At 41.3% G+C, this 13,552-nt stretch overlaps 2 protein-coding genes across 5 annotated transcripts in view; both read right to left on the bottom strand.

Moving 5' to 3' along the window:
• The window catches only part of LOC141047234 (uncharacterized), a 659,661-nt gene that overhangs the window by 55,051 nt on the left and 591,058 nt on the right, over positions 1-13,552 (bottom strand). The gene's annotated exons all lie outside the window — the stretch shown is intronic.
• On the bottom strand, positions 3,597-12,217 carry LOC141047241 (uncharacterized). Its single transcript, XM_073542230.1, has 6 exons — positions 12,106-12,217; positions 11,797-11,976; positions 11,590-11,713; positions 11,411-11,508; positions 11,122-11,212; positions 3,597-5,133 (listed from the first exon to the last, which is right to left on the bottom strand). Exons 1-6 carry the CDS (start codon positions 12,175-12,177, stop codon positions 3,773-3,775), a joined length of 1,926 nt encoding a protein of 641 aa, XP_073398331.1. The 5' UTR covers positions 12,178-12,217; the 3' UTR covers positions 3,597-3,772.

Genomic DNA, 13,552 nt, shown 5'->3' with positions numbered 1-13,552 from the left:
TTACTGATTGGGTGGATCAAGGAAATGCTGTAGATATACTATATCTTGACTTCAGCAAAGCATTTGACAAAGTCTCTCATACAATCCTTATTGAAAAAATGACTAAGTATGGAATGGACAAGGCAACTGTTAGGTGGATTCATAACTGGCTTAGTGATCGGACCGAAGGAGTCGTCATAAATGGCTTCACAATGGCCCTGTATTGTTCAACATCTTTATCAACGATTTAGATGAAGGAATTGAGGGTAAACTGATTAAATTTGCTGATGACACAAAGCTAGGAGGGATAGCTAATACTAGAGAAGAGAGAGAGGGGATTCAAAAAGATTTAAATAAACTGGAGAAGTGGGCAGCAACTAACAGAATGGTTTTTAACAGGGAGAAATGCAAAGTACTACATCTGGGCAATAAAAATGAAAAAAGCATATATAGAATGGGAGGAATAGGGCTAAGTGACAGCACATGTGAAAAAGACTTGGGTATACTAATAGATCACAGACTGAATATGAGTCAACAGTGTGATGCAGCAGCAAAAAAGGCAAATGCAATTCTAGGATGTATTAACAGAAGCATACAGTCTAGATCACGTGAAGTAATTATTTCCCTCTATTCCTCTTTGGTCAGACCTCATCTGGAATATTGTGTCCAATTTTGGGCACCACATTTTAAAAAAGACATCAACAAACTGGAGCAAGTTCAGAAAAGAGCGACCAGAATGGTGACCGGTCTGCAAACCCTGTCTTATGAGGAAAGGTTGCAGGATTTGGGAATGTTTAGTTTGCAAAAGAGAAGACTGAGAGGAGACTTAATAGCTGTCTACAAATATCTTAAGGGCTGTCACATTGTAGAAGGATCAACTTTATTCTCATTTGCACAAGGAAAGACTAGAAGCAATGGGATGAAGCTGAATGGGAGGAGACACAGATTAGATATTAGAAAAAACTTTTTGACAGTTAGAGTGATCAATGAGTGGAACAGGCTGCCACGAGAAGTGGTGAGTTCTCCTTCAATGGAAGTCTTCAAACAGAGGCTGGACAGACATCTAACTGGGATGATTTAGCGAATCCTGCTTTGAGCAGGGGGTTGGACCAGATGGCCCAGGAGGTCCCTTCCAACTCTACGATTCTATGATTCTATGATTCTATACAAATTATATTTTTGCCCCCAATACTTTATTTTCCTAAAGGTAACAGGAGAAATTGGACCCCAAAAGTTGTTGTGCAATTTGTCCTAAGTACGCTGATACCCCATATGTGGGGTAAACCACTGTTTGGGCGCATGGCAGAACTTGGAAAGGAAGGAGCACCATTTGTCTTTTTCAATGCAGAATTGGCTGGAATAGAGATCAGACACCATATTGCGTTTGGAGAGCACCTGATGTGCCCAAACAGAGGAAACCCCCCAATTTTAACTTCAACCATAACCCCAACACACCCCTAACCCTAATCTCAGCCCTAACCCTAATCTCGGCTCTAGCCCAAGCCCTAACGGGAAAATGGAAATAAATAATTTTTTTTAAATTTTATTATTTTTCCCTAACTAAGGGGGTGATAACGGTGGGTTTGATTTACTATTTATGGCGGGTTTTTATGTTTGACAGCTGTTGCATGCTAAAAGACGCTTTTTATTGTAAAAATAGTTTTTGCACCACCACATTTTGAGAGCTATAATTTTTCCATATTTTGACCCACAGTCATGTGAGGTCTTATTTTATGCGGGACGAGTTGACGTTTTTATTGGTACCATTTTCTGGCATGTGACATTTTTTTATCTCTTTTTATTATGATTTTTGGGACGCAGAATGAACAAAAAACAGTATTTCATGAATTTCTTTTGGGGGGGCGTTTATACCGTTCCTCGTGTGGTAAAATTGATAAAGCAGTTTTATTCTTTGAGTCAGTACGATTGCAGCGATACCTCATTTATATCTTTTTTTTTTTGTTTTGGCGCTTTTATACAATAAAAACAATTTTATATAAAAAATAATTATTTCTGCATCGCTTTATTCTGCGAGCTATAACTTTTTTTATTTTTTGCTGATGACGCTGTATCGCGGCTCGTATTTTGCGGAACAAGATGACATTTTCAGCGGTACCATGTTTATATTCATCTTGATTGCACTTTTTGATCGGCAGTATGATGATAAAGCATTGTTTTTTGCTTTGTTTTTTAAGGGGTTCACTAAAGGGGTTAACTAGTGGGACAGTTTTATAGGGCGGGTTGTTACGGACACGGCGATACTAAATATGTGTACATTTATTGTTTTTTTTATTTATTTAGGGATTTTTTACAAATTTTTTTTTTTTTTTACTTTATTATATTGTCCCAATATGGGACATTACTATCAGCGATCTGACAGCCACTGTGAGTGCCGAGCACCGGGTGGCGCTCATAGCAATGTCTCATCAACAACCATAGAAGTCTCCAGGAGACCTCAGGTTGTTATGGCAGTGCATCACTGACCCCCGATCACGTGACGGGGGTCAGCGATGTGCGTATTTCCGGCCGCGCGTCCGGAAGCTCTAGTTAAAGCCCACTGTCAGCGCTTGACAGTGGGATTTAACTAGTTAATAGGCGTGGTCAGATCGCGATTCTGCTCGCGCCTATTGCGGACACATGTCAGCTGTTGAAGACAACTGACATGTCGCGGCTTTGAGGTGGTCTCACCGCCGGAGCCCAACTCAAAGCGGGGGATACTGATCGCTGACATACTATCCCATCAGCGGTCAGTAAGGGTTAAAAAGGTTGTCTGCTACTTGGCCAAACACTTCTCATTCCTCATGTTTGGTACTTTTAAAATAAAAACACTTATAAGAACTTATATCTGGGGTTCATGTGAGGTTGTTAGTGATGAGAACATGCTCGAATACGACGTTATCTGATCATGCTCGTGGGCGGATTGTTTTCGTCGTCTTTGAAAAATAGGCTTGAGCCACCACGGCTGCATGTCTCGCAGCAGTTCGACAGCAGCAACACATGTGTTGTGGCTGTTGAAGCTATTTTTCCTGCATGCCAAAACATTCGCTTAGCACACGAGCATGATCGGATGATGCCTTATCCGAGCACGCTCGCTCATCATTAGTTGTTACGTCATGTGTGCCCTGTGCCCTATCAGCTTTAGCATCACTGTCCCCACCTTCGGGCAATCGAACAATAAAAGTAAATCAGCCAGCAGCCGCAGTCCTGGATTACTAATCATGTTAAACACATCTGAAAGTGGGAACAGTGAAGCCAGTGCTAATTAGGCACAGGGCTCATGTTAGGCCTGTTTCACACTTCCGTTTTTGTGTCCGCCAAACGGATCCGTTTCCGTTTTTTTGATGGAAACTGATGCAAACGGATCCGTTTTTTTAAAACCGGATCCGTTTTTTTGACGGATCCGCGGTAACCGTAATGGAAGTCTATGGGACAAAAAAAACGGATCCTGCAAAAAATGGCGGATCCGTTTTTTTACGGAAAACAACGGATTTTGACGGATTTGAAAAAACGGAAGTGTGAAACAGGCCTTATGTAACAACCTCACATGAACCCCGGGAACGTGAGTGCAGACACCGCTGGAACAGCACCAGCATCAAAGGAGAGTGTTTTTATTTTAACGAGGCCAAACATAAGGAGTGAAAAGGGGTTTGCCCTAGTAATGGACAATTCCTTTAAGAAAATACAATTTTCGGTTAAAACATTTCCAAAATTTTGAACATGAAAAAGACTTCTCCCCTGTGTGAGTTCTCTGATGTTTATTGAGAGTTGATTTCTATCTAAAATATTTCCCACATTAAGAACATGAAAAAGTCTTCTCCTCTGTGTGAATTCTTTGGTGATTAAGAAGAGATGATTTCTTCGCAAAACATTTACCACATTCAGAACATGAAAAAGGCTTCTCCCCGGTGTGAGTTCTCTGATGACTAAGAAGAGATGATTTCTTCAGAAAACATTCCCCACATTCAGAACATGAAAAAGGCTTCTCCCCTGTGTGAGTTCTCTTGTGACTAAGAAGATATGATTTTTTCACAAAACATTTCCCACATTGTGAACATGAAAAAGGCTTCTCCCCTGTGTGAGTTCTCTGGTGACTAAGAAGATATGATTTTTTCACAAAACATTTCCCACATTGTGAACATGAAAAAGGCTTCTCCCCTGTGTGTGTTCTCTGATGTATAACAAAATTTGATTTATGGTTAAAACATTTCCCACATTCTGAACATGAAAAAGGCTTCTCCCCTGTGTGGGTTCTCTGATGTATTACAAAATCTGATTTCTTCTTAAAATATTTCCCACATTCTGAACAAGAAAAATGCTTCTCCTTTGTGTGAGTTCTCTTGTGTCTACGAAGATTTGATATATGCACAAAACATATCCCACATTCTGAACATGTGAACGGCTTCTCCCCAGTGTGTGTTCTCTGGTGCTCAACCAAATCTGTTTTCTGGATAAAACATTTCCCACATTCTGAACAGGAAAAAGGCTTCTCTCCTGTGTGAATTCTCTGGTGTCTAAGAAGAGCTGATTTATGCACAAAACATATCCCACATTCTGAACATGAGAAAGGCTTCTCCCCTGTGTGAGTTCTATGATGGCTATAAAGATGCTCTTTCCTTTTAAAAGATTTCCCACATTCTGAACATGGAAACGGCTTCTCCCCTGTGTGAGTTCTCTGATGACGAAGAAGATATGATTTTTTCACAAAACATTTCCCACATTCTGAACATGAAAATGGCTTCTCCTCTATGTGACTGCTCTGATGACTAAGAAAAGATGATTTCTGGTAAAAACATTTCCCACACTTGGAACAAGAAAATCTATTCTCTTCTGTTGGAATTTTTTGATGATTAAGAAAAGACTTTTTGAGGGGAAAACTATTTCCATATTCTGAAAGTGAAAATGGCTTCCTTGATTTAGGAGCAGATACTTTTTTAATGCTTATTTTGTGACTTTGATTTTCCTTAGTAGTTGGTAATAAATCAGAAGACAGGATTTCTTTCAAAAGATCAAATGATAGGTCTTTGCTGTGAAGGGATGATGGTATATCTGGAGTAATGGCATTCACTTCAATTGTATCCAGTGGGATCTCAAGATCATCTGATTTAAACATTGAAGATGTCAGCTGTCCCTCCGATCTCCTGGTACAGTCATCTGCTAAGATAAAAAAAAATATATTCCAATAAAATATCCTTGAATTTGATTGTTTTTAACATTTCTATTTAAATTGTGTGTAAAAATGGCAAGTTATGTAAAAATATTGAATTATTCACCAAGACAATGACAGTTCACAGTCTAATAGAAAATCTCATAGGATGAACCAGTAGAGCGCGGTGTTCAACTGTTTGTTCATTCTGCCACCTAAATATTGAATAAAAAGCCACCAAACAAACAATGTTATGTAGGTGAAAATAATACCAATAAAAACTTCTCATCTCACAAAAAATGTGGAAAAACAGAAATTTCCACATTATTACTGGCTCCAAGGTTATCCATAATCCAATTCAGCAATATCCGCTCTCTCAAAGTCAAATCTCCCCCTTGCTTCTGAGCCTGCCAGTGCGCCCAAACCACGTTTAGCATCCATGTATTTGGCATTACTATAGTGGGAAGAACCCACTTAATTTATGGTGTGTCTCCTGGAGCACAATCTGGACACTATGTGTTGGGTAATAAAGTGGCAGATGTGCTTCAAGAATAAATATTAGACATTTAACCCCTTCCTGACATCCGACGTACTATCCCGTCCATGTGACCCGGGCCCCTATGCCCATTGACAGGATAGTACGTCTACCGCGATCAGCGGCGCCCACGTGGTGAGCGCCGCTGATCGCGGCCGGGTGTCAGCTGATTATCACAGCTGACACCCAGCACAATGTGTCAGGGGCGGTCACGGACCGCCCCCGACACGTTAACCCCTTGCACACCGCGATCAAACATGATCGCGGTGTACCGGGGTTTAAAGGGAAGCATCGGCAGGGAGGGGGCTCCCTCCGTGCTTCCCTGAGCCCCCCACGGCAGCGCAATGTGCAGCGCTGCTGCCGGGGGCTCCTTTCCTGCAGGCCCCCGAATCCAAGATGGCGACGGGGGCCTTCGGGGGCCTGCAGGAAGCTGGCTTCCTCAGTGCCTGCAAAGCGCAGGCATGAGGAAGCCTTGTGCACTGCCTGTGACAGATTGCTGATCTGTCACAGTGATCTGTGATGTGACAGATCAGCGATCTGTCACAGAACAGTGATGTCCCACCTGGGACAATTTAATAAAGTAAAAAAAAAATAAAAAATAAAGTGTTATAATAATTTAAAAAAAATCGCCAAATAAATTACAAAAGAAAAAAAAATATTCCCCCAAATAAATCCATTTTTTGAAAATAAAAAAAAACAATAAAAGTACACATATTAGGTATCGCCGCGTCCGTAACGACCCGCCCTATAAAACTGTCCCATTAGTTAACCCCTTTAGCAAACCCCTTAAAAAATAAAAATAAAAAACGAAGCAAAAAATAATGATTTATTATCATACCGCCAAACAAAAAGAGTAATAATGCACGATCAAAAAGACGCATATAAATATCCATGGTACCGCTGAAAACGGCATCTTGTCACGCAAAAAACGAGCCACCACACAGCATCATCAGCAAAAAAATAAAAAAGTTATAGCTCGCAGAATAAAGCGATGCAAAAATAATTATTTTTTATATAAAATAGTTTTCATTGCATAAAACCGACAAAACATAAAAAAACGACCTAAATGAGGTATCGCTGTAACCGTACTGACCCAAAGAATAAAACCGCTTTATCAATTTTACCGCACGCGGAATGGTGTAAACGCACCCCCCCAAAAGAAATTCATGAAACGCTGGTTTTTGTTCATTCTGCGTCCCAAAATTCGGAATAAAAAGCAATCAAAAAATGTCACGTGCCCGAAAATGGTACTAATAAAAACGTCAACTCGTCCCGCAAAAAATAAGACCTCACATGACTTGGTAGATCAAAATACGGAAAAATTATAGCTCTCAAAATGTGGTGATGCAAAAACTATTTTTACAATAAAAAGCGTCTTTTAGCGTGCGACAGCTGCCAAACATAAAAACCGCCATAAATAGTAAATCAAACCCCCCGTTATCACCCCCTTAGTTAGGGAAAAATAATAAAATTAAAAAAATGTATTTATTTCCATTTTTCCATTAGGGTTAGGGCTAGGGTTAGGGCTAGGGCTAGGGTTAGGGCTGAGATTAGGGTTAGGGGTGTGTTGGGGTTCGGGTTGGAGTTAGAATTGGGGGTTTCCACTGTTTGGGCACATCAGGGGCTCTCCAAATGCAACATGGCGTCTGATTTCAGTTCCAGCCAATTCTGAGTTGAAAAAGTCAAATGGTGCTCCTTCCCTTCCAAGCTCTGACATGCGCCCAAACAGTGTTTTACCCCCACATGTAGGGTATCAGCCTACTCAGGACAAATTGCAAAACAATTTTTGGGGTCCAATTTCTCCTGTTACCCTTAGGAAAATAAAAAATTGGGGGCAAAAATATCATTTTTGTGGAAAACAATGATTTTTTTATTTTCACGTCCGAGCGTTATAAAATTCTGTGAAGCACTTGGGGGTTCAAAGTGCTCACCACACATCTAGATAAGTTCCGTGGGGGGTCTAGTGTCCAAAATGGGGTCACTTGTGGGGAGTTTCAATAGTTTAGGTACATCATGGGCTCTCCAAATGCACATGACACCCGCAGACCATTCCATCAAAGTCTGCATTCCAAAACGTCACTACTTCCCTTCCGAGCCCCGACGTGTGTCCATACAGTAGTTTTCTCCCACATATGGGGCGTCAGCATACTCAGGACAAATTGGACAACAACTTTTGGGGTTCAATTTCTCCTGTTACCCTTGGGAAAATAAAAAAATTGGGGACTAATTGATCATGTTTGTGGAAAAAATACGATTTTTTTATTTTCATGCCCGGGCATTATAAACTTCTGTGAAGCCCTTGGGGGTTCAAAGTGCTCACCTCACATCTAGATAAGCTCCTTAGGGGGTCTAGTTTTCAAAATGGGGTCATTTGTGGGGGGTTTCCACTGTTTAGGTACATTAGGGGCTCTGCAAAGGCAACATGACACCCGCAGACCATTCCATCAAAGTCTGCATTCCAAAACGTCACTACTTCTCTTCCGAGCCCCAACGTGTGTCCATACAGTAGTTTTCTCCCATATACGGGGCGTCAGCGTACTCAGGACAAATTGGACAACAACTTTTGGGGTTCAATTTCTCCTGTTACCCTTGGGAAAATAAAAAAATTGGGGACTAATTGATCATGTTTGTGGAAAAAATACGATTTTTTTATGTTCATGCCCGGGCATTATAAACTTCTGTGAAGCCCTTGGGGGTTCAAAGTGCTCACCTCACATCTAGATAAGTTCCTTAGGGGGTCTAGTTTTCAAAATGGGGTCATTTGTGGGGGGTTTCCACTGTTTAGGTACATTAGGGACTCTCCAAAGGCAACATGACACCGGCAGACCATTCCATCAAAGTCTGCATTCCAAAACGTCACTACTTCCCTTCCGAGCCCCGACGTGTGCCTATACAGTAGTTTTCTCCCACATATGGGGTATCAGCATACTCAGGACAAATTGGACAACAACTTTTGGGGTCAAATTTCTCCTGGTACCCTTGGGAAAATAAAAAAATGGTGACTAAAAGATCATGTTTGTGGAAAAAATACGAATTTTTTATTTTCACGCCCGGGCGTTATAAACTTCTGTGAAGCACTGGGGGGTTCAAAGTTCTCACCACACATCTAGATAAGTTCCTTAGGGGGTCTAGTTTCCAAAATGGTTTCATTTGTGGGGGGTTTCCACTGTTTTGGTACATCAGGGGTTTTCCAATCGCGACATGGTGTCCGATCTCAATTCCAGCCAAAAACGTCAAATGGCGCTGCTTCCCTTCCGAGCTCTGCCATGCGCCCAAATAGTGGTTTACCCCCACATGTGGGGTATCAGCGTACTCAGGACAAATTGCACAATAACTTTTAGGGTCCTGTTACCCTTGGGAAAATAAAAATTGGGGTGAAAAGATCATTTTTGTGGAAAAAATATGATTTTTTAATTGTACTGCTGTACGTTATAAACTTCTGTAAAGCCCTTGTGGGTTCAAAGTTCTCACCACATATCTAGATAAGTTCCTTGGGGGGTCTAGTTTCCAAAATGGGGTCACTTGTAGGGGGTTTCCACTGTTTAGGTACATCAGGGACTCTCAAAAACGTGACATGGCGTCCGATCTGAATTCCAGACAATTTTGCATTGAAAAAGTCAAATGGCGCTCCTTCCTTTCTGAGCTCTGCCATGTGCCGAAACAGTCGTTCCCCCCCACATATCAGGTATCAGCGTACTCAGGACAAATTGCACAATAACTTTTGCAGTCCAATTTCTCCTGTTACCCTTGGTAAAATAAAAAAAATTGAACCTGAAGTACTTTTTTTGTGAAAAAAAGTTAGATGTTCATTTTTTTTAAATATTCAAAAAAATTTCTGTGACGCACCTAAAGGGTTAATAAACTTCTTGAATGTGGTTTTGAGCACCTTAAGGGGTACAGTTTTTAGAATGGTGTCACTTTTGGGTATTTTCTATCATATAGACCCCTCAAAGTGGCTTCAAATGTGAAGTGCTCCGTAAAAATAAAATGGTGTTGTAAAAATGAGAAATCGCTGGTCAACTTTTAACCCTTATAACTTCCTAACAAAAAAAAATGTTGGTTCCAAAATTGTGCTGATGTAAAGTAAACATGTGGGAAATGTTAGTTATCAAGTTTTTTGGGTGCCATATCTCTGTGATTTAAGGGCATAAAAATTCAAAGTTGGAAAATTGCAACATTTTCAAAATTTTCGCCAAATTTCCATTTTTCTCACAAATAAACGCAAGTTATTTGAATGAAATTTTACCACTAACATGAAGTACAATATGCCATGAGAAAAAAATGTCAGAATCACCAGAATCCATGGAAGCGTTCCAGAGTTATGACCTCATAAAGGTACAGTGGTCAGAATTGTAAAAATTGGCCCGGTCATGAACCTGCAAACCACCCTTGGGGGTGAAGGGGTTAAAGAGAACTTTCTATAATAGTGCAGAGCTGAGGTGTTGACCTTTTTTTTAAAGTGAAGCAAGCTGATCTCACAACAAATCATACAAACTGAAAAACTGTAAACTAGTAGACATAAAATAAAAAAAATATGATATATCCCTAACAATGTATGTATGAAGGGAGAATGCCAACACTAAACTGGACTTTCACTCATTTATGGTGGACCATTGGAGCTACTATGAGTCCTGACCAGAAGGGTAGAGAAAGTATTAGTGCTCCACATTTCAGGAGAGATTGTGCAGTAATCTGAATTCCTCAAGATTGAAAACATAATAGAATTTATGACGAGGAGTGACTCCATGAAACCAGGGCTCGAGCCATGCCAACACATCTCCTGCAGGTGTGAATAAATGTATATTACAGCCATCAGCCATGCACTGCTTAGAGATATATCATGGCACAGGTGTAATGTTTTTGTTAGTTTAGAATGATCCTGTTTGAATTTAGTTTGTTTTAAAAGAAATTGAAAAGTCATCAGAAAGGGAAACTCTGTTGTTATTGTACAGAAATTCACACTTGGCCTCACTGCACATTTAATGTTGTCGATCATAAAAGTGAAGTTTTGTCAGAAAGACTGGACCTGGTCTTGTAGGAACCATATGAGACATTCAGCAGCACAGAAGGGAGAGAAGGTAGATTCATCCAATAAGACATCAGGGTTCTAGGAAGCCAACAGCATCATTACTATACACTTTCTCTTACAGGCCCATCATAATATTTTTCTTCAATTAATTTTCTAACTTATCAGCACATTCTACAAACGCTGTTATTTGGCTTTGTAGTTTACAGATCTGGGCAGGCAATGGTCAGCGTCTCCTCATACCAGTGGGTAGGTGCATCCTCAAGTTTATAAGTTCCACATTAAAAGGGATAGAGGGTGGAGGAGAATCCTGTGGTCTAAAGGCAAAATGGTGATCTCATTACTGTGATATGGCCGGACTACACCACAGATAAAGCAGCCACATCTGGTGACTGAGAAGAATCTGTGAGTTCTCTGCATTTAGTGGTTACTACTCACCTGGGAAGTCATATGTAGGAATCTCCTCTTTACACCACTCATCACCCCTCACATATGTCTCTGTAGTATTAATATGGGTCAGATCTTCACCCTGAAATAAATAATGTAAAAGTCACAGACAGATGGAGAAGTCACATCTATGATCAGCTCTAATCCTGCCATCTCCACCGTTCTCATTACACAAGTATAAAACATATAATACTGGTGGATAAAACAAGACTGAGCACAAGACCTTCACAGCCGTCTACACATCATAGGGGAGATCTCATGACACCTTCTCGCCATCTACCTGATGATCCTGAGGAACACCGGGATCTTCTTGCTTACAGTCCTGTGGAAGAAGTGGACGGGGACATCTCTCTGGTGTTGTCCTCTTACTGGATAGATCTGGAGGAAACACAAACGGACTGAATTAATTCTTTACATACAGATAATTATAGGCCGTGTGTATTTAGTCCTGTCTATTACCTGGTGATGTGAGGGGCTGGGGAACCTCCATCATGATGTCCTTGTACAGATCTTTGTGTCCTTCTAAATACTTCCACTCCTCCATGGAGAAATAGACAGCGACATCCTGATACCTTATAGGAACCTGACACATACAATGATACCATCATCCCCCCAATCCCTTCATAGCGTTACTGTATAACGTCCCAGCATTCCCAGCAGTGTCACCTCTCCAGTCAGCAGCTCAATCATCTTGTAGGTGAGTTCTAGGATCTTCTGGTCACTGATGTCTTCATTTATCATGGGGTGAGGTGGAGGCCCCATGATTGGACTCAGGGGTCTTCCCCATCCCTCAGACACAGGGTCCTGACAGCGCCCACTAGAGGTCTTCTTCACTACTGTGTAATCCTGGTTATGGAGAGACACATTAATAAATCTCACTACAGACATTTCCAGAGTCCTCACCTCTCCAGTTCTGTCCATCTGTTATTCCCATAGATAAGAATGATGTAATGTGACGTCATCAGAATCTCTCACCTCCCCAGTAAGCCGGAAGAGGATCTCTAGGGTGAGGTGTAATATCCTCTCCGCCATCTTGTCTCTGTCCATACTGTATCTATCCTTGAAGGGAGGATCCGATATTGTAGAGACCTGAATGAGAAGATGAGCCGATGTAAGATCATAAAGATCCTGTGTAATAATACAATTACTTGAGATAATAAGGGGAAACGTATGAGGAGATTGAACGTGTAGATGTTGTATTCTCTAGTCTTGTATGGACTGAAACATAAGTGGAATTTCTGACTAAGACATCTCCTCCATGCTCCCAATCACTGGCTATGTTAGGCCCCTTTAACATATCAGTTTTTTGCCATCAGTCACAATCCGTCGAATTTTGAAAAAAACGGATCCGACAGCTGATGCCGCTGTATCTGTTTTTTCTCATAGACTTGTATTAGCAACGGATTGCGATGGATGGCCACACGTTTCATTCGTCGTTAGAAGGATCCGTCGGAAATTCTTTGTCCGTCAGCCAGAGACAAGGGACTTGGGAACATTTTTTTTCTACGTCGAAAAATCGGACAGCGATTTTTACTATAATGGAAGCCTATGGGCGATGGATCCGTCGCTGTCTGACAAATGACTGAATTCCGTGACGGATTCTGTCTTTTTAACTTCGCATGTGCCGACACTGTGTGCATGTATTCTGTGCATGCTATGTGTGTGCGTGTGTGGCGGGACTGTGCTGGGGTCTGTGCGGGGGTCTCTGCGGGGGTCTGTGCGGGGCTGTGTTGGGGGTATGCGCGGGGGTTTGCAGGGGTTTGTGCAGGGGTGTGCGTGTGTTTGTGTATGTGTAAGCAGGCATCGTCCGATGGGACTACAAGTCCCATTGGGCTATACCTGCTACACTGACAGTGATTGACACATTAGCCAATGATGGGACAGTAGTAATCCCATCATCCAGCTAATGTGTTGAAAAAAACAAACAAAAACATACACACATATATATTTCATACTCATATATTCTGCTAATCCCTGAAGCCAACAATACACTCCCTGTGACCGACGTAATCCAACTAATACGATTGTCCCACGATGATCTCCCGTGGAGAGCGGTCACATCAGCTGATGCAACCGCTCTCCAGGGGCTCCAGTGATACAATGACCGAGATAATCCTCTCATTCTGTTTATTTCCCTGACATCTACTAATAAAACCTATATATTTAGGCCACAGACAACAAGCAGTTTCTCCCTCGGAGTCGGCAGCTGAATACGTTCCTCATAGACTCATCTTCCATAACGCTAATTCTCGTCTCATTTACCGACACTGGAATTGGCATTAGCAATACTGCAGGAGATATTCATTACACGGGACAGGAGAAATAACTACTTCATGGTGAGGACGACATCTTCATCTTCTACTACGGCTCTAGAAACATATTTAGCCAGAGTCCCATCACTGAAAAAATAAAAAAACAGGTG

This window comes from Dendrobates tinctorius, unplaced genomic scaffold (genome assembly GCF_039654945.1).
Source record: "Dendrobates tinctorius isolate UK_male_01 unplaced genomic scaffold, ASM3965494v1 ptg000126l, whole genome shotgun sequence".
Classification (NCBI taxonomy): Eukaryota; Metazoa; Chordata; class Amphibia; order Anura; family Dendrobatidae; genus Dendrobates; species Dendrobates tinctorius.
This window is presented reverse-complemented; position numbering and strand designations above follow the sequence as displayed.

Coding starts and splice junctions, on each gene's coding strand:
- LOC141047241 (XM_073542230.1), bottom strand. CDS start 12,177: ATGGACAGAGACAAGATGGCGGAGAGGATATTACACCTCACCCTAGAG. Junction 11,977..12,105: donor TCTTCCGGCTTACTGGGGAG/GTGAGAGATTCT, acceptor CTCCATAACCAG/GATTACACAGTAGTGAAGAA. Junction 11,213..11,410: donor GTGTTCCTCAGGATCATCAG/GTAGATGGCGAG, acceptor TATTTATTTCAG/GGTGAAGATCTGACCCATAT.